Genomic DNA, 19,971 nt, shown 5'->3' with positions numbered 1-19,971 from the left:
TTCCTGTTATTATACCAAAGAGCTGTTTCCAAATCCTGATCCAGGTGATTGTGATGTGCTCAAAATTAGTCCAACTACACCTGCCTCTGTTGAATCTGCACCAATTGTTGATCCAGTATCTGTGCCTGCATCTGCTCCTAGCACTACTCTTCGTCGTTCCGCCCGCTTTACCGCCTCTGTTGAATCTGCACGATTGTTGATCCGATACTGCGCTGCATCTGCTCCTAGCACTACTCTTCGTTGTTCTTCCCGTCCAGTTTACCTGCCTCTGTTGAATCTGCACCAGTTGTTGATCCAGTACCTGCGCCTGCATCTGCTCCTAGCACTACTCTTCGTTGTTCTACCCATCCAGTTTACCTGCCTCTGTTGAATTTGCACCAGTTGTTGATCCAGTACCTGTACCTGCGCCTGCATCTGCTCCTAGCACTACTCTTCGTCGTTCTACCCGTCCAGTTTGATTCCTGTCTCCTCTATCAGCCAAACCGCTGATATATTCACCAAAACGCATCCTCCCGCTCGCTTTCAGGATCTCTTAAGCAAACTCAAGTTGGCACATGCGCTACCACCTTGAGTTTGAGGGAGGGGTGTTAGCATAATTATAGCAATTAGCATAATTATAGCAATTAGCATAATTACAGCAATTAGCATGATTATAGGAGATTTGTGTAACATAATTATAGCAATTATTATTCTTGTCCAAATTAGCTCATATTCTTATGTATAAATAGATGTAATATTTCTGTAAATAAAACACAGATAAATATATAGACAAATACACAGACAAATAGACAGACAAATACACAATCATTTTCTTCATTACTTGTATTCTTTCTTCTAAATGCTAATTGCTATAATTATGCTAACAAAACCAATTTGTCAACAGTATAAAACAAGTAGATTTGAGGTCCTCTGAACCTAAGATAGCCAAACTAATTGCAAGAATTCTTGATATTTCTTAGAAAATGAATCTTCTGTTACACTTGGTGTTATTTGCACAGCTATATCTTCCTCCTTCTTCACTGTTCCGGCCATATTCACTCCCTAACAAATTCTAGGTATTCATCTACAACTGCTCTGCAGAATTACAACTACTTAACAACATCAGTTTACCCCTAGCAGCCCCTGCTCCCATATGTAACAAATATATTTTTTTTTATTTTTTTTTTCTTTTCATGAAGAATATCCATAGATTAGCTTACATATTAATTTGTTTAAATATTTACCAATGAAATCAAAATCTTTTTTCTTTACAAAAATGGATCAGTTTCCAATGCTATCAATTGGATTAATCCAGTAGAGGGCTTCCAACGGAAATAACTCGTTCACATGGAAAGAATCTGAGAAAGAGAATTTCTTCATGCAATAATTCTAGGATATGAGTGCTCCAAAGTCATTACGTCTTGTCAAGTGTCTGTCATACCATTTAATTTTTTTTCTTTCTCCTCCAATAATTCAGTATGTGTTGAATTTTTTTTTTACGTGCAGTGCCTTATAAATTGAAAATTCATTATTGTATTAAAAATATCAGTACCTCACAAAGCAAAATCAATTTATCATTAAATTAAAATTAGTTCATTTTTATTATTTTATATATTCACATTTGGATGTAGAAAGGAGACCAAGACTTTTCAATTCATGTCACGCAACGTTATCAATTTATTACTAAGGAGACCAATGCTCAAAAATGGCCCGCCTAAAATTAAATAAATTAAATAAAACAAATAAAATAACTTGATAGTTGGCGGGGGAAGATTGTTATAAATATTGAGCATTGCTTGCCATCATCTTCACAACAACATTCCATCCTCTTACACTCAAAAACACCAAACCAGAATACCAAAAATGGCCGAAGGAGTTCTCTTTGATATTGCTGGGGAGATCATTCAGAAGCTGGGTTCTCGAGCCTTCCGCGACATTGGATTGTGGTGGGGTCTCAAAGATGAGCTTAAGAAACTTAAGGCCACAGTCTCCAGTATTCAGGCTGTACTTGTTGATGCTGAGAAGAAGCAAGCGCTAGATGAGCAAGTCAAAGATTGGCTTGGAAAGCTTCAAGAAGTTGTTTATGATGCTGATGACTTGCTAGATGACTTCGCCACTGAAGCTCTGCGGCGCCAATTGATGACTGGAAATAGGATGGCAAAGGAGGTAAGCCTTTTCTTTTCGTCTTCGAATCGGCTTGTTTATGGTTTTAAGATGGGTCATAAAATTAAGGCGATTAGGGAGAGACTAGATGCCATTGACGAAGATAGGAAAAAGTATGGACTTCACCATGTGGAGCGTCCAGAGGAGTCATTATATAGTAAGGGAAGGAACCAAACTATCTCATATGTAGATGAGGAACAAGTCATTGGGAGGGAAAATGATAGAAAGGCAATCATAGATCTTTTGTTAGACTCTAATATTGCAGATAATGTTTCAGTCATTCCCATTGTTGGGATTGGTGGGTTAGGAAAGACCACATTAGCTCAATATGTTTTTAGCGATGAAAACGTCAAAACTCATTTTGAGCTGAAGCTGTGGGTTTGTGTCTCTGAAGTCTTTGATCTAAAAGTAGTAGTAGAAAAGACATTGAAATCAATTGGAAGGGAACCCGGAAACTTTGAATTGGATCAATTGCAAACAAGTCTTCGAGATGAAATCAGGGGAAAGAAATATTTGTTAGTGTTGGATGATGTTTGGAATGAAGATCTTCAAAAATGGACTGATTTAAAGGCATTATTGACGTGTGGTGCAAGAGGAAGTAGGATCTTAGTGACCACTCGTTCCGAAATGGTTGCAGCAATAACTAGTGGCAAAAAGACACATTATTCTCTAAAGGGCTTAGATCTAGATAAGTCTTGGTCTTTGTTTAAGAAAGTAGTGTTCGAGGGGAGAGAGCCGGAGAGTCCAAAAGTGAAAGAAATCGGAGAGCAGATTATAAAGAAATGTGTTGGAGTTCCCCTTGCAATAAAGACAATTGCAGGTCTTTTATACTTTAGAGATCCAGAAAGAGAATGGTTGCCTTTTTTAGAAAATAATCTTTCAAAAATAGCTCAAAATGAAAATGTCATTTTAAACACACTTAAATTGAGTTATGATCATCTCTCATCACATTTGAAGCATTGTTTTGTATATTGTGCATTATTTCCCAAAGATTATGTGATTGATGTGAAAAAATTAATTCATCTTTGGGTTGCCCAAGGGTTCATTGAGCCATCAAATTCAAGTCTATGTGTTGAAGACATAGGGCTACAGTACTTTACAGAGTTGTGGTGGAGGTCTTTTTTTCAGGAAGTAGAGAGGGATGAATTAGGCAATGCAGCATTTTGCAAAATGCATGATTTGATGCATGACCTTGCAACTTTTGTTGCTGGGAATGGGATTAGCATAATAAATTCTAAAGAAAAAATTGTTGATGAAAATGTCCGTCATGTTTCATTTGCCCTCTGGTTATATTCATCCCAACAATTTCCTGTTGGATTAAGCAACGCGAAAAAATTGAGGACATTTCTTTTGCCACGGCAAGGCTTTTCTAGAGATGTAATTGCACATGTGTTGTCAATTCCTGCAGTTATTGTTCCAAACTTCAAAGAGTTGCTGGTGTATGATATCGGTCAGACAACAATTGAAAAGGTGCCTAGTTCCGTGAATAGGCTTAAGCATCTAAGATATCTTGATGTTTCTAGCAATAATGAAATTCGGACACTTCCAAATTCTATTACGGACCTGCAGAATTTGCAAGTGCTAAATGTCTCCTCTTGTCATTGTCTAAAGGAACTGCCTAAAGATATTAAAAAACTGATTAATCTTAGGCATCTGTATTGTCGTGGTTGTTGGTCTTTGACCCATATGCCACGTGGGCTTGGGCAATTGGCTTCACTTCGAACGTTGACACTGTTTGTAGTGGCAGAAGATAATTCAGTGGCAAAGAATGTTGGAGGATTAAATGAATTGAATAGCCTCAACAATTTGAGAGGAGGTCTTGCAATTAGATACTTGGGATATGTGAAAAATGGGATAATAAATCCTAATTTGAAAGGGAAGTCGCTTCTTCAATCATTGACTTTATATTCGGATCTACAGTATGGTAATGCAAATGTTGATAATGAAGAAATGGCATTCCAAAGTCTCCAGCCGCATCCTAATCTTAAAGAGTTTGTAGTGTGTAAGTACAGAGGCACGAGGTTTCCAAGTTGGGTTTCTTCCCTCGCAAATCTTGTCAATATTAAGTTACAGTGTTGCAGATGTCAGCATCTCCCACCACTGCATCAAATCCCTTCTCTTCAAAACTTAGAGATTTGGAGATTAAATGATTTAGAATACATAGAAACTGAGGGACAAGGAACTACATTCTTTCCATCCCTAAAGTATCTCAAGCTCTATTCATGTCGTAAGCTGATAGGATGGCGGAAGAAGACAGATGATGATGACAGTGACGATTCAACAACCATATCAATATCAGAGCTACTCCAATTTCCTCGTCTTTCTCAATTCATTTGTTATGGTTGCCCTAATTTGAGTTGGATCCCTCAGTTTCCATCTATTGATGAATTTTTACGATTGGAGAAAGCAAGCATGCAACTTGTGCAGCAAATATTCACAACATCAACTTCTTCTTCTTCTTCTTCCTCAATCGTTCCTCCTCTCTCTAAATTGAAGAAGCTCATTATTTGGGACATTGAGGATCTCGAATTTCTACCTCCAGATGGACTGCACAATCTCACTTCTCTTCAACAATTAGAGATTAAGAGGTGCCCAAGATTAACATCTCTGCCTCAAGAGATGCGTTCCCTCACCTCTTTACGAGAATTGACAATTAGTGGTTGTCCCCTGTTGAGCAAAAGATGTGCAGATAAAAAGGGTGAGGATTGGCCTTTTATTTCTCACATCCCAAATGTTCAAGTTGATGACAAGAGAATTCAATGGGAGGGTTGCTATCTACTAGAGGACGAAGAAAAATCTTCCACCACATCTGTAAGTTGTGCTTCTATCTTCAATTGGCAACTTCTTTTTAATTTTTTATCTGAAATTTGACACTCTGATTCTTTACGCACAGGAAAATTGAAATGATAAGTTGTGAAGATTAATTGCTGCCAGATGATTCATGCAAAGGTATTTCTCCTTCTTGAAAACGTGTATGAAGTTCTAGAGAGGAACTTCTAACTCATTGATTCTGTCTGCAGTGGACAGCAGTAAAAACACAAGCAATAATATTAATTTGTAGGCACCAATTTCACTTGTCGACATTTCTGAAAATTCTAATTGATAAATTGATATCTGGCACTAATGCTAAGGGCACTTGGAAGGTAGTTTCTTGATTCGCTTATCTGATTATTTTTTATTTTTTATTTTTATTTATTCTCTCCATTTTCTTCCTGTAAAAGGAATGCTGGTTATAGAACAAGACAAGATATGAGAAACTCCAGAGCTGCAATTACAACCTCGCTTCTATTCCAAATATGTTAGAAGTAGAAAATATTTAGTGGTATGGCATATTTCATCGTGTTCTGTTTCTTGTCCTTTCCAACATTTTCCAGTACATGAATAAGTTGAACAATATGCTGATTTTCATACCATTTCATTATTATTTGAATTTTAGAATCTCTGTAGGAGTGTTTTGATGCATGACCTTGCAACTTTGGCTTCTGGGATACGCATTGGCAGTAGGTTCCATGGTTAACTTTCTTCCCTCACAAATCTTCAACAGTTAACCATTTTGGGAATAGAGTCTCTGCCTTGACAGATGTGTTCTCTCACCTCTCTACGAGAATTTGAAATTAATGATTGTCCCCTGTTGAAGGAAAGACGTGGAATAAAAAGTGTGAGGATTGGCCTTTCATTTCTCACATCTCAATTACTAAAGTTGATAGGAAAATAATTCAATGAGAGAGCCCCTATCCACTATAGGGCGAGGAAAAATCTTCCGCTGCTTCTGAGAGTTGGTGCTTTTCTCTTCAATAGGAAAATCTTATTTAATTTTTTTTTTGTCTGAAATTTAACAGTCTTATTCTTTACGCACAGGAAATTATATTACAAGTTATGAAGATTAAATGCCTAATAATTTAGCCACCATATTCTGTCGGAAATCAGCAAAACTAAAATTTACTCTGTAAGTTTTTTTTTTTTTTTGGTTCATTATTTGATTTCAATCAACTGATCAACTATGCAGAGTACTCATTTTCCTTTTATTTTTAATAATTGAGACTTTATTTGCTTTATGATAAAATTTTCAGGAAATTTTTGTGTTCTTGTGTTCTTGATAAGTGACATGATAATGGACAAGAAACCAACATAAGATGTCCTGGAAGCAATTTTTTTGATTGGCTTGACATAATATGCATTTGAAGATCATATTCCACGGAAGAATTTCCGCACATCCGATTACAACTTTGGGTTTTGCTGCCAGATGATCCAGGCCAAGATATTTTTGCTTCTTCAAAAACAAGTATAAGTTCTAGAGAAGAACTTTTAAGTCATTGATTCTGTGTGCAGTGGACAGCAGTAAAAACATAGTGTATGGACGCTATTTCAATTCCGTCTTCAAAACAAGTAATACAGTAAGTTGTAAATGCCCATCTCACTTGTTGACAATTATTGGTATCTGGCACTAGTGCTAAGGACACTTGGAAGGTAGTTTCTTGATTTGATCATCTCTTTTTTTCTTATTAATATTTATTCTCTCCATTTTCTTTCATGTAGAAGGACGTTGGTTATACAACAAAACAGGATATGAGGAACCCCGGAGCTGCAACTGCAACCTCTCTGCTAGTTCAAATATGTTAGAAGTAGAAATATTTAGTGTTATGCCATATTTCTTGGTGCTCTGTTTTTTGTCCTTTTCAACATTTTCTTATACATGAATCAGTTGAACAATAGACTGATCTTCATACCGTTTCATTATTATTTGAATTTTAGGATTTGAGGGTATAGAATCTCTGCTGAGGGCAGGATATGAACTCTATCTAGGAGTGTTATACTGTTTTTATTATGAATAAGGTGGTGATTCTTCTCTTAAATTTTGCAAATTATTAATTTTTATCTCTACTTATATGAGAAAATTTTAAAAATTTTCAGCATCTAATTCTATGTGAGCAGGACATTGGATGATGAGATATAAAGTATTAGCTGCTTAACAATTTTTCCACTCTATTTCTTCTGAAATGGGTAGTACATTACATTAAGTATCTTTTTGTCATATTCTTTTCAATCAATCAATCAACTATGCAGGGTAACCATTTTCATTTTTTTTTTCTTTTTCAATAATTGAAAATTTATTTGCTCAAGGAAAAATTTTGTTGGAAATTTCTGTGTGCCTTATGTTCTTGACAAATGACATGATAATGGATATGAATTCTGAATGATTTTGACTGGTCTTTCACTTTCTTCATTTATACAATGGCTCATCAAGAATGAAGAATCACAGGGTTACAGTGTTTACATCCCTGCAATTCTGATAAATTGGAAAGTGGTGAACAAATGCAAAGGGTGTCAAATCCATTGGCAGGTCATTCTTTTGTCTATCTCTCTCTCTCTCTCTCTTTCTTTTTCCTTTTTTTATTTTGGTTATGTAATTTCTACGTTCGTTTTCTTTTCATGGATATTAATTTTGATTCCATCTGCAGAAGTTATTAGGGACTATCAGAAACCAAACAAGATGTCATGGCAGCAATTACTTGCAACCCGACTTCTTTTGATATGCAAAAAGCTGTAACAAATTGGTGGTATGTCATGTTCTTAAATTTATGTTTCTCTGGTTTTCCTTCTTGTATGATCTTTTCATACACATAAGCAACTTAAATTTCTCATACAAAACCAATTTATTTGATTCAGGAAATCAAGAAGTACGCATGGGTCCCAAAGAAGTGACCATTTAGAGTACTCCTGGATTTTATGTCTATGTTTGGCTGGTAATATCTATCTAGACTCTAGAGACAATGCAACATCTTACCTCCCTTGAAAATTGAGAAGGTAGTGGTTTTGTGTGGAGTTTTGCTGTTGAATGATGAAGAAGGCTAGACTGTGGAGATATGCAACCATATGTTACTTTCCAACATGATTGAATGCTTTTTGCCCATTGCGAGACAAATGAACTTCACTCATCACAAAAAAGTTAGGCATCTTATGATCCTACCTTCAAATTCAACAGAGTTTAGATGGTAGATTTTTGAAGTTATGTATAATCTGTATGTTTATAATTGTAAAGGTTTTTTGTTTTGAAGTTTGTAATTGAGAGAAGCTACTACGGTGGCCCATTCTCTTGCTAGAGCAGCCATTGGGATAGCGCCCCCAGGCTCCTTGTGTACCGTTCTTCTTTTGAATGTTCTCTTCCATGTTTTTTTTTAACTTGACATTTTACATTCTGGGTTGGGTATAAATGGTAAGTCTATTGGCCTGAGTTTAACCAGATCTCATTTGTTAAGCTTTCCTGATTATATTAATAAAATTAAAATAAAAATAAAAGTTCGTCTTGTTAGATTTTTTGCACCGATATAGCATGTGATTTTAAGCAAGAAATGATCAACATGCCATTGCATGATTAGTATCTGTCATACATTTAACATTTGACGATCTGCTACAATTGATTACTTAATTACAACCAAGATTATCGAAGTCTCATCAAAATACTCCTTCCTCTAATTTCCATCAAGCACAATAAATTGAATGTCCATTCACTCTAGTTCTTAACAGAGTCGCATGCTAGTAATCCCAAGGAAACTTTGCCATCTCAGCCTGCAACCCAAAGTTTTAGGAAGATCAGAATCAAGTTTGATCAAAGCATTTATGTAATCAACAACAAAGATATGAATGAGAGCAAGTGCATATTAATTCTTACTTGTTCTCAAAATGTCTAAAGATTAAACAACCATAACCTCTATGTATTCAAACCAATTTCTCAACAGTATAAAACAAGTAGATTTGAGGTCCTCTGAACATAAGATAGCCAAAGTAATTGCAAGAATTCTTGATATTTCTTAGAATGAATCTTCTGTTACACTTGGTATTATTTATACAGATTTATCTTCCTTCTTCACTGTTCCCGCCATATTCACTCCCTAACAACTTCTAGTTATTCAGCTACAATGGCTACAACTGTTCAACAGAATTACAACTACTCAACAACATCAGTTAACCCTAACAGCCCCTGCTCCTATAAGTGACACACATGTTTGTGGTCCAGTGCTTATAACCAACTTAGTGTCTCAATATAACTCAGATGCCCTAATGAATCCATAAAGTTCAAGATTATAATCGCACTAGGTGGCCAATTTAATCAGTGAATGATTTCCAATTATAAAATATGCTAATAGACTTTAAAAACATAACATCCAAAACAGCTAATGTTTGCAATGCCAATTAAATGAATGTTCAAGAAAAGAGGAGTTCATGCCTCAAATGCATTCTTCAAATGGTCAAGTTCCTTGTCTAGATCATTGATAGCCTGGTTATATGCCTGCATTGGCGAAGACTGGCTAGTTGAATGAATCTACAAGACCATATCAAATAGATTAAAACCCCAAATTCGTTAGAAGGAAACTTCCATATATTTGCCAAATTCCTAGTTTGCCAAGTTTTAAACCAAAGTTGATAAGAACTTGCCATACATTATACAAGCTACTTACCTCCATGAAGTTGCAATGTTGGACAACATTTAGACCAACTATCTAATGGTTGCTCATTTATATGTCAAATGCAATAGATTTTCTTCGACAACAATAATAAAAAGCATTGAAGAGGAGGCACAAGGATAACCCTTGTGCAAAAGTTGACGCAAAAAATAGATGAAATTCAACAGTTACCAACTTCTAAATAAAATTTCAATTAACTTAACCAAAGAGATCCCATTTACAAAATCGAATCTGTTGCAAGGTACAAATTCATTTTCCATTAGAATGTAATCACAAAATTACATCAAAAACTCATGTTGATGAAGCTAAACCCTAAATAAAACTTCCAAATACCCCACAGATAAATTCACACATGCAAATATACATTAAAAAAAAAATACTAGCCCTAATAATGATTTTATACTGGAGAGGGTGAGGGAGCATGTATCCAGCAAAGAGAACATTTTCGTCCCTGTGAAACTGCCTAATTACACCAAAAAAAATTATTAAAAAAGAGCACAAATTAGAGTTTGATTAAGCTACAATCAATAAAACCACAAAAAAAGAAAAAAGAAAGTAACAAATACATGCGAAGAATGTTGCCAATTGTATGGTCCTCTCTCTCTACAGTGAACAAGGCTGCATTTATGATCTTCGTGTCTCTCTCGTACGAAACCCTAGCAAAGAAAATTTTCTAGTGGAGAGAAGGAAAAGCCGCGATGGTGAGTTTTAGAGAAGAGAGGGCTCTGTAGAGAGAGCAGAGCGGAGGAGAATGTGAAATTACTTTTTAGTACCCTCTGGAACAACTAATCGCTCGTAGCTGTCGGGGGCATCCATGGCTTCTTCCTTTCTATTTGAATCAGGGCGTGTTCTGCGCACAGAGAAACTGAAACAGACTCTGCTCCACTGCTTCTGTTGATATATAGTTAGGAAGATGCTAAACAGTGTCGTTCAATGTGGCTTAAACTCGCGCCAAAGGACCTGCCGTACCTAGGGGAGAGCAGTTTTCGATTTAAATCGAAAAATCGAATCGAATTAATTTAATTTTATTTAATCGATTCGATTTGATTTATAATTTTAATAATTTTGATTAATCAATTCGATTCGATTATTTTCATAAAAAATTAAAAAAACAGAACTGAACCGAAATTATTAATATGTATAGGAAATCAAAGAAAATCAAACCGAATTGAATCGAATCGAATCGAAACGAAATCAAAGAAAATCGAACCGAACCTTAAGATTTTTGAGTTTTGATTTCTAATTTTTTTTGTTTTTATGTTTTTATTATTTAGATTTAATGTTAAAAATATAAAATTTTATAAATTTCGGTTTGATCGATTTAAAATCGAACCGAACCAATATTTATCGATTTGATTCGGTTTGATTTTTTTTATTAATTGATTCAGTTCGATTTTTAAAATTTTTTATTTTTAATTTTTAATTTTATTGATTCAGTTCAATTCGAAACCGGACCAACCATTTGCACACCCTAGCCGTACCTATGCAAGCAAAAGGTGTGATCAATTTAGCCATTATCAATTTTTGTCCAAATTAATTTAAAATTTTTAATTTAAATATAATTTCATTTAAAATTTAAAATTAAGAAATTATATTTTTTATTTAAATTAAAATAAAAAAATTAATTTCTAAATTTTAAACTAAATTTTTTTATTTATACTAAAAAATTAACAAAATCAATTTCTTAATTTTATTTATTTTTTATTAAATTAAGTTTGAATTAAAATTTTTAATTAATTTAAATAAAAAATTAAAAATATATTAAATTAAAATTTTCCAATAACTGTGAAACTAAGTTTTAAACCATATCTATGCATAGTCAAAGTCTGATTCGGGCCAGGCAGCGGCCCTTGAACCATCCTATATGGGCTGGTTTAAAACGGTTTCATTTTTAATTTTAAATTTTAGTTCAATGAAATTGGGATAATTTAACAATTAAAATCTTTTAAAACTTAAAAATTAGAGTCTGGTCTAAAGAAATGGGTTTTATCCAGTCTTTTTTAATTTCTAGTGCTTTATTTACTGATTTTTTAATGAAAGTTTATTTGCTTAAAAAAATTGCAATTTCAGTCCAATTTGATTCAAGATTATAAGGAGATGATCAAGCCATAATCTCAGAGGTGCAGGTTCGAAACCATGAATCAATCAGTAATTCTAAGTCCAAGCTTGATCAATTTGATTTCGGTCCAGCCTCATTCCAAATCAACCCATGGCCGTGCTTTGTCCCGTAGACTTAACTCCTATGGTGCTTTGGGCTTTTTTTTTTTATTCAAATGAAGTTCACTTCAACAGGATAACTATAACTAGCGATGAATTTACATGGAAAAGGGATTGATTATAATTTTCCTGTTATTTGTTTAGAATATTTACATCAAAATCTACAGTTCAATCATAAAACGAAATTAAGCTTGCTCCAATTTGAGGATGATTTAACTATTAACTAACATAATGATACATGAAGACAAGCCATAACAGGTTAAGATCGATAAATTTTACCTCTTCACTGGAAACCAAGCAAATCCTCAATAAACTCAACAAGCAAAACAGAGGTATGGGCGTCTGGTCTCAGCAGGCAATGGTTAATTCTAAGATTCTAGTCACAATTAACAAAGGCACATGCCACCTACTATGCACTAATTAACAACGCTTAACAAAAGCATGCTTACCTAGATGCCTAGATACAGCATCCAGAACATTGGGAAAAACAAATCTACATTTCTAAATCAATTAAGCATTCAAATACATGCAGAGAATGAAAATAGAAGTAACATAGAGCACTCCTTCGAAATAATCCCTGGCAGTCAAGGATTACTTCATTTGACTGAGTGAACTGCCCCATTGAACAATGCTTTGATGAAAAATCAGCAGCAAGACAAGAAACCAGAGAATGTAACTTGAATCTGTAACGCCTACAGGAATGGAGACTGCTGCTTCAACTCTAATATGGAAGGGTCTCCAAATGCGATATAATGACTGCAAACAAATTCTACATTCATGTTTTTGACCTCTTTTGCTTTTGAGGAACAAAGCGAACTGCTTGCTTCCCCAGTTCCAATGTTTTTACTCTGCCGTCATCCAGTGTAACAGATAATGTTGATGTGCATTCAATCATGTCGGAGACAGCTCCTTTATGCCTGGATTAGTAAGTCATCATCAACAGCCAAAAGGAAAGATAAGCCTAAATCCAACCAAAATTTCCAAGTCATATCATGAAATGGAGGGTTCTAAAACTCATTCCCATCTCAATAAGACAGCAAATACATTTTCCTTCAAGTAGAAGAAAGTAAGACAATGGGACATGCATGCACACAAGCAGACTCATTAGGCAAAAGGCACGCAAGTCAAGAAGATGCAGATAATTGTTAGATCACTGAGCATATTATCCTCTCACAATGACCTCATCATTTCTGTTTCATTTACAGAATAAAGGAAATACCCATTAAGAGGTTGTTTCCTCATTCAAAACAGTCGTAGATTAGTTATAATTAGAAACAGATCAATTCTAGGATTTGACTGACATGCTCCCTGGTTTACACTCTACACCTTCACATGTAATATCTTTCCCATAACTCCAAAGCTTACTCACCAATCTACTTCCTATGTTCATCCCCGTATCTTCAAAGCACCCTCACCCAAAAGAAAAGGTGTGAAAAGGAAAACTTACCATGAATTGTCAGATGGCTGATGAACTTCAACTCTCTTTCCAATTGCATCTTTACCCAACTTTTTCAATATCCAACTAGCTTCCATCATCTCACTGTCTCGATGCGACTGTGTAGCATCTTCACCTTCGTTAAAAAGTGTTTTCTCCATCAAGCTTGATGGTCTCCTTCTTTTTGACCTTTGGCCCCTTATGGAACTCTTTTCTTCCTCAGGTGGAGGCTTTCGAGAATACTGGTTTAGAAGATTAGGTTTTTTAATCTTTAACTTCAATGAAAATTTGGAATCTTTTGGCAGTGATTGCAAAATAGGAGTATCACTAGAATCATCATTGCTTTCGGCATATGTCTCAGGTCTGACTTCTGGTTGCTTCCCTAAAGATACCTTGTTGCTTCTTAAAGCAGAGACTTCACCTACAGGCCCAATTGCAGTCCCACTTGAATCAATGCCTCTTTTACCAGACAAAGCACTTGTATGTTCTAAACGAATGGTTTCATACCCATCTGCACTCACTCTGTCAAATTTGGGATTTAAGTTGGAAGTTTCAGATTTCACTTTTCCAAACTTAATAAAATTTCCTTCTCTTCGTGGAAACTTCAAACTTCTTACTTGGCTAGAGTGATCAACTGTATCACCTGCAAAACGCAAGAATCAATCATGTTAATGATGATAATTGATAACTAGAATAATATCCTCCATTCATCAGTGCCAGCCAACGGCAGCATATATTTATCAGCAAATGAATAGGCAAACAAGTACATTACCATCACCAAATACAGCAGTGCCTTCATGTCTATCCCCCTCAAACCTATCACTCATTCCTTGTTGGCCTGCATCTTCACTACCTGCTCGATAAAATTGAACTTTAAGCCAAAAAGGAAGAGGTAGAGAGAGTTGAAATTAAAGTATACCTTAAGACTCAGAGTCGATGATTTAATCAGCAGACCACAATAAAACATCACAGGATAAATATCTTATTATTCATTAAATTGCATTCCTCATTCAATTATATAGTATACTATGGTCTGCAAAACAGATTTCAAGTGCCTAAAATCTACTAGAATAAATAAATGAAAAGATTGTTTAACTTGATAGAGATAGTTGATGTATTAGAACAAATAAGACAGCAACAGAGCAAGGTATTTAAAAAATATGGAATGTATTTGGAAATAAAGTAAGCACGGTAATGAACAAGTAACATTAAAATGACTGTTGCCTGCACATTATTGCATGAACCGTTAACTCTTCTTTTGGTTTCTTAGCAGCATGATTATTTGTCTTAAACTAAAGCTAAACTACCATAGCCCTTAGCAGCTAAAAATTTGTGCAACTTTACACCATAAAATTGAGCTTAAAATGAACCATGTTAAGTTCAACACATTGGCCATAACATTTATAGAGCCATATAAAAGGAAACTCTGTGGGTGGGTGGCACATTAAATTACTTAACCATGCAATATTATTCAATTCATTCATTAATTATAACGCCCACAAATTTCTTCAATCATACCATTAACTGAGATATTATAAAACTGCTCAATGAATGAAACAGAACAGCAAGACAAAAATGATTCACACATACTCTAGTCTATGGCTTCTTACAAATATTCCATTCCTAAAAAAACTAACACTTGCAATAAATATAGCATTGACAATGAATCAATGATTATACTGATGATTGCAGTAGCAACAATGACAAGAACCAACGTTAACGCTCAGCTTGTTTAAATATGAAAATTTCATCATAATAACACATTTCTAGTTACACCAAAACATGTTGATTGTTAAATGGAAAACATACCATTGGAAGTTGTCAAATCTTGATCCCTTTGGCAGCTTGAAGCATCAGATCTTGGTGAATTAGTTACATTTATTTTTCGCGCACCTAGATTTATAACCAACTTCTTTGCCTTCACAGCTTTCATCTTGTTAGCCTGCTCTTCAGTATCATCCCCACTATTCATATCACGAGACTTGTTACTCTTAATCTTGACAATTCTAGATGTCTTCTCTCCATCACTTATCATCACTTCATCTACAAACTTGTGTTTCAAAACAACTGTCTGATTAACGGAACAAATTCCTTCAGCATGGTTCACAATTCCTGCCACAGGGGAAGAATATACACCTCCCTTTTTATGAGAATCACTGTCATCATTATTGTTTTCATCCAAGCTGTGTCCAAAAGATCGAACATCATGCTGATGTAGTTCTGTCTTGCTAATTGAAGACATCTGAGAACTCTTTTTCTCGGTAGTTTTCTTACTTGAAGATTTCTTTCCATGTTCCTTGCTCTTTTTTGGTGACTTATCAACTAACCCTTTGAGAGAGAGCTTCAGAGAACGTCTAAATTCATTCTTTAGCGTCAATGGACCATTTTCCTCATCATCTGAATAAGGTGAAATAGAAAATATATCTTCTTCAGTTGGCAACCCTGCAGCAGCCCTCAAGCTTGCAATTAAACCTTGATCAGCTTTATCACGTCTCCTCCATAGCTCTTGAACAGCATCTTCAAGGTCCTTTACCTGGAAATATACATTTTATCCTATTAATTAAAATTTTTAAAGAAGAAGAATATAGAACTTCAGCTGATTACTTCTGCACACACCATATAACGAACAAGAGACCAGATAGATAAAGAAATTCCATTTTTAACAAACCTGGTAACACTCTCCTCGACATGTGGCACATTTGTACTGGAGATTTCCATCCACTTGAAATTGCAGATATTTTTCATCACTGCAAAACATTGCAAGAATATCACCCATAGGCAAGGACATAACTCATACAGATTACATTTCTCATGCACAGAAAACATGTCCCAAACAAGCCACTAGCTCCACAGTTAAGCACACATTCACAACACACACACACACACACACACACACACACACACACACAGAGGAGTATGCGCAGAAGTCATTTCCCTCAGCAACCACATCAAACACCTTCTGGATAAAATTCAACTTTTCCCTTGCCTTTAACTATTTCATTCTGGACGCTCTCAAAATGATTTCCTCAACCTTTAAATGAAAAGAGAGTATTAATTTTGGTTGGTCAAGAGAACTAGCAGACAATCATCAGCAAAACTGCATCTACCTTAACATTTTTTAATTGATTTATGTTTGAATGGGTATGTCTATTGTTTTCATGTGCTTCTCTAATTTCTTGTTGCTCACAGGCACGGCTACCTGGCTAGGCAACACAAAGCAGAACCAGCCCATTTAGAAGGCTGAACTAGTGACCTTGTTAATTGAAACTTTGTGCAAACAGAGACCAATTGCTCAGCCACTTCAGAACAAGAGTAACATTTAAAATATAAAAGCGCAAGTGACCCAGAGACATAACATATGAACAAGTTAAAACAAACAAAAACACATCAAAATGTGGGCACCAACAATCTTCAGAAACCTGCCGTTGAAAACAATATCCTTAGTAGTTTTGTTTATGAAGAACGGCAACAACAAACCTAATCCCATCACAACTGCAGTGCACCCACCGCTGGCAAATATCACAGCAAACCATTGGAGTTGACTCTGAATCTCTATAAACCTACAAGGTTAAACCAATTCCATTGAGGTAAAAAATGTATGAATGATGATATAGGGAACCTCATACTCCCACAAAGTCCATGTCCAAAAAAATATCAACATGAAAAATGCATTATGTGCTAAAGTAATAAGAAATAATCCACTGAAAAGCTGAATTTTCTTTTCCACCTCATGATAGAGCCTATAACCATAATCATCAATATAGCAGCATATAAGCACCCATTAATCTATAGATGACTTATGTTTTAGGTTCACAATACCTTTAAACAAACAGGACAATAATTTCCCTTCACAAACAATCTTCCACAAGCATCACAGCAAGTGTATCCCAGAAACCACCTGAAAGTTTTAAAAGCAAATGACAAATCAGCAAAATTAAAGAAGACAACAGCCTTGTCCAACTACAGTCACAGGAATTACAAATATAAATGTAGCTCATTTCATCAAGCAACTTCTCTTATAGTCCTACCAGATCAATAGAGTGATCTAAATGAAAATGCATACAAAACTAGGGCAAACCAAACAATTCATCCATCATAAACTAGGGCAAACCAAACAATTCATCCATCATCATCATTACTACATCCATAAACTGCCCAGGATGTATCACGAACTAATAATGAAGACCTAAAGAGTTGAAGAAATTTTTAATTCGCCCATCATTGGCATAAATAGATATGGTAATAACAGGCCAGCTTATGACTTACAAAAGCAACATATTACAACAGGAAACAATTAGATATCAAGAAATTCCTTTAATTACTTGGATATTTGTATCTGAAATATAAAACCACATGTAATTTTTCCAGTTTTGATGAATAGTCGAAGAGCATAACAATAACATCAAAATATAAAAACATACAGAACAGGCTGAGTCTTTGTGCAAAGGCTATCATGGTGATCAATACCTCACACTTAGACCATTTCCAGGAACAGAAGATCCACAGCTGTGACACCTTGTATGTTTAGGGCATAAATATGGTCCAGAACTCACATTCTGCATCATCCAGAAATGAATGTTAAAAAGGCTATTTAGGTTAGCTATTTTCAATTTAAGTATTAAACCCGAAACACACAATCAACATCCTACCTTGTGTGGAGGGTGTTGGCAGTAACAATGGTATGCACCATCACACCTTTTGCAAAACATAAACTTATTTGGATCCCCAGTTCTTCGGCATATCTAACAAAAAAGAAATGCATCAAAGTTTAAGAGCAATTCCAACTAAATAAGAGCATAGTAAAGCTCATTGGAGTGAGGAAAGCTGCTAGTTAAGTAACAACACTGCACAAATAAATAAATATGCTATCTGTTTTTAGAGGGATCTTAGAGAATAGCACAACAATAATATTGAAAATGGGTCTAATGAATACTAAGGTTGATGTGTTGAAGCATTTCAATGGATATGGAATGCAAATGAACAGGAAGCCACATATCGATGTGTACAGCCTCTAATAAATTCTTTGTTCTGAATGAAACTGAAATCACACACATCAGTAGTTCAGTACCTCACAGATTCTGCAAGATGGACAGGTCCATGAACTCCAGTGAAATAAATCTGCAAGCATCCCCCATATAAGAAAAAAAAAATTGCAAATATGAAAACTTTTAACCTGCTAACTTTTACCTCTATGTTGAGCCCATGCTTTCAAACAGCTTCTATGGTACTTCTTGCCACAACTTTTGCAGGAAAGCATCCTCCTTGCCCTCTCACTTCCTTCAGTTTCACCCAAAAAGCACATTCGGCACATTATATTCGCGTTAGACAGACCTTGCTCATCTCCAGCAGTATCTTTTGAGGCAACCTGAAAATGAATGAATTTTTTCTTTTAAAAAATAAAAATAAATAAATAAATAAAAACACTAAACTTTGCTTAAGCAAGGTTAGACCTTATCAATCAAGAATCTAAAGTTCTCTTTCTTATCCAATCTCTGTAACCTAAAATCTCAATTCATCCCTTTAGAGAATTTATGCATAAATAGAGATGCAAGTGCATCAACAAAAGAATGAAACCAACACCTCAAACACCCCCTCACCCAAAAAAAAAAAATCAACAACACTCGAGTACTATAAAATTACCACCCCATCTCAGACCTATAAATCAAGCATCACTATTAATAAACGCAAATCAAACATATCAACAAAATATTAACCTCAACAATTACCTCAAAATCACCAGCAGAAACATACTCCAACAGTGAACCAAACCTAACTAAATAAGCTAGCTACCAAATCACTCTAAACTCCGAAGTCAACACAATTACGCAATTAACCATGAGCAAACTACCAAATCATTCTACACACTTGCAATTAAAATCATAAGCATCCATACACCGAATTACCTAACTCAAATTAAACAAAAACTAGCCAATTTATCAACATCCAGTAATTAAAACTTGCACACAGACAAAAATCTCACCGCCATATCACCAGACTCAAACCGGCGGGCATAATCCTCAGCAGCAACCATAGCAGCAGCAGCCTTTTTCTGAAGAGCAACACGCTTACTCTGAACCGATGCCTCCTCTCCCAAATCATCACCTCCGCCACCTCCACCTCCACCTCCTCCATCTCCAGCCGCAACAACACCAAAAGGCAGCGCAGGGACAGCCGGAACCGGTTCAACCTTAGGAACAAGGACCTGAACAGTAGACACCTCCTTAGAATCCCTAATTCCCAAAGGATCCTTCAAAAACTCCTCGATTGTCGAGACCTGAAGCAGGAACTCAGCCTTGGATTTCTCGCTGTGAAGATCCCGCGGAAACCCTAGCGAGCAGAAGCAAATCCGGCGACTACAAAAAACCAAAAAAAATGGGAAAAAATGAGAGAGAAACCAGACGAGGTGTAGAGAGAAGGAAAAGAAGCGAAATAGAGAAGGATAGAGAAGTATTTAGTAGTAATAGTAAGACACTAACCATGTAATTGGGCAAGCTACGTGAAAGGCCATAGTGAGGGATTTTGAATTTTTGAGTTTTAGAGAGAGGGATTTAGAGATCGCTCCTTAAAAAAATTAATAATAATTAAAATTAAAATTAAACTTCGGGCTTTATATTATTATTTTGAAAAATGGAATTTTATTTTATTTTTTGCTTTAAAAAAAGGGAAAATAGGCAGCGATTTGCTGATCTATCCTCTGTTTTTTTATGTACGGTG

General features: G+C 35.3%; 2 protein-coding genes and 1 long non-coding RNA gene across 25 annotated transcripts; 1 reads left to right on the top strand and 2 right to left on the bottom strand.

Moving 5' to 3' along the window:
* The first annotated feature begins 1,605 nt into the window (after positions 1–1,605).
* LOC110660023 (putative disease resistance protein RGA4) lies at positions 1,606–8,383 on the top strand. Of its 23 annotated transcripts, none has more exons than XM_058135521.1 (9): positions 1,607–4,953; positions 5,036–5,091; positions 5,163–5,285; positions 5,364–5,464; positions 6,001–6,088; positions 6,213–6,536; positions 6,679–7,483; positions 7,602–7,700; positions 7,810–8,383. In XM_058135521.1, exons 1-2 carry the CDS (start codon positions 1,843–1,845, stop codon positions 5,042–5,044), a joined length of 3,120 nt encoding a protein of 1,039 aa, XP_057991504.1. In that variant the 5' UTR covers positions 1,607–1,842; the 3' UTR covers positions 5,045–5,091; positions 5,163–5,285; positions 5,364–5,464; positions 6,001–6,088; positions 6,213–6,536; positions 6,679–7,483; positions 7,602–7,700; positions 7,810–8,383. The 23 variants fall into 23 exon arrangements, with proteins under 23 accessions (XP_057991507.1, XP_057991500.1, XP_057991504.1 ...); XM_058135511.1 differs by having other exon boundaries at positions 5,579–6,088; XM_058135527.1 differs by having other exon boundaries at positions 5,163–6,088; positions 6,679–6,757; positions 6,895–6,975; positions 7,388–7,483.
* A 982-nt stretch (positions 8,384–9,365) lies between these two features.
* Positions 9,366–11,149, bottom strand: LOC110656812 (uncharacterized). Its single transcript, XR_009143584.1, has 4 exons — positions 11,087–11,149; positions 10,369–10,574; positions 10,172–10,278; positions 9,366–9,463 (listed from the first exon to the last, which is right to left on the bottom strand). It is a non-coding gene; the product is annotated as an uncharacterized LOC110656812 (long non-coding RNA).
* A 938-nt stretch (positions 11,150–12,087) lies between these two features.
* On the bottom strand, positions 12,088–19,877 carry LOC110656811 (uncharacterized). Its single transcript, XM_058134023.1, has 13 exons — positions 19,734–19,877; positions 19,238–19,610; positions 18,445–18,622; positions 18,326–18,375; positions 17,907–17,999; positions 17,725–17,813; positions 17,077–17,155; positions 16,735–16,817; positions 15,926–16,004; positions 15,067–15,790; positions 14,030–14,110; positions 13,270–13,900; positions 12,088–12,739 (listed from the first exon to the last, which is right to left on the bottom strand). Exons 1-13 carry the CDS (start codon positions 19,763–19,765, stop codon positions 12,598–12,600), a joined length of 2,634 nt encoding a protein of 877 aa, XP_057990006.1. The 5' UTR covers positions 19,766–19,877; the 3' UTR covers positions 12,088–12,597.
* Positions 19,878–19,971: the final 94 nt, after the last annotated feature.

The sequence above is a fragment of the Hevea brasiliensis genome, chromosome 14, assembly GCF_030052815.1.
Source record: "Hevea brasiliensis isolate MT/VB/25A 57/8 chromosome 14, ASM3005281v1, whole genome shotgun sequence".
Taxonomy (NCBI): domain Eukaryota; kingdom Viridiplantae; phylum Streptophyta; class Magnoliopsida; order Malpighiales; family Euphorbiaceae; genus Hevea; species Hevea brasiliensis.
Note: the sequence above shows the minus strand (reverse complement) of the source record. Positions and strands in the feature narration are given on the sequence as shown.

Coding starts and splice junctions, on each gene's coding strand:
- LOC110660023 (XM_058135524.1), top strand. CDS start 1,843: ATGGCCGAAGGAGTTCTCTTTGATATTGCTGGGGAGATCATTCAGAAG.
- LOC110656811 (XM_058134023.1), bottom strand. CDS start 19,765: ATGGCCTTTCACGTAGCTTGCCCAATTACATG. Junction 13,901..14,029: donor CACTGCTGTATTTGGTGATG/GTAATGTACTTG, acceptor TGCGTTTTGCAG/GTGATACAGTTGATCACTCT. Junction 12,740..13,269: donor CAGCCATCTGACAATTCATG/GTAAGTTTTCCT, acceptor TTACTAATCCAG/GCATAAAGGAGCTGTCTCCG.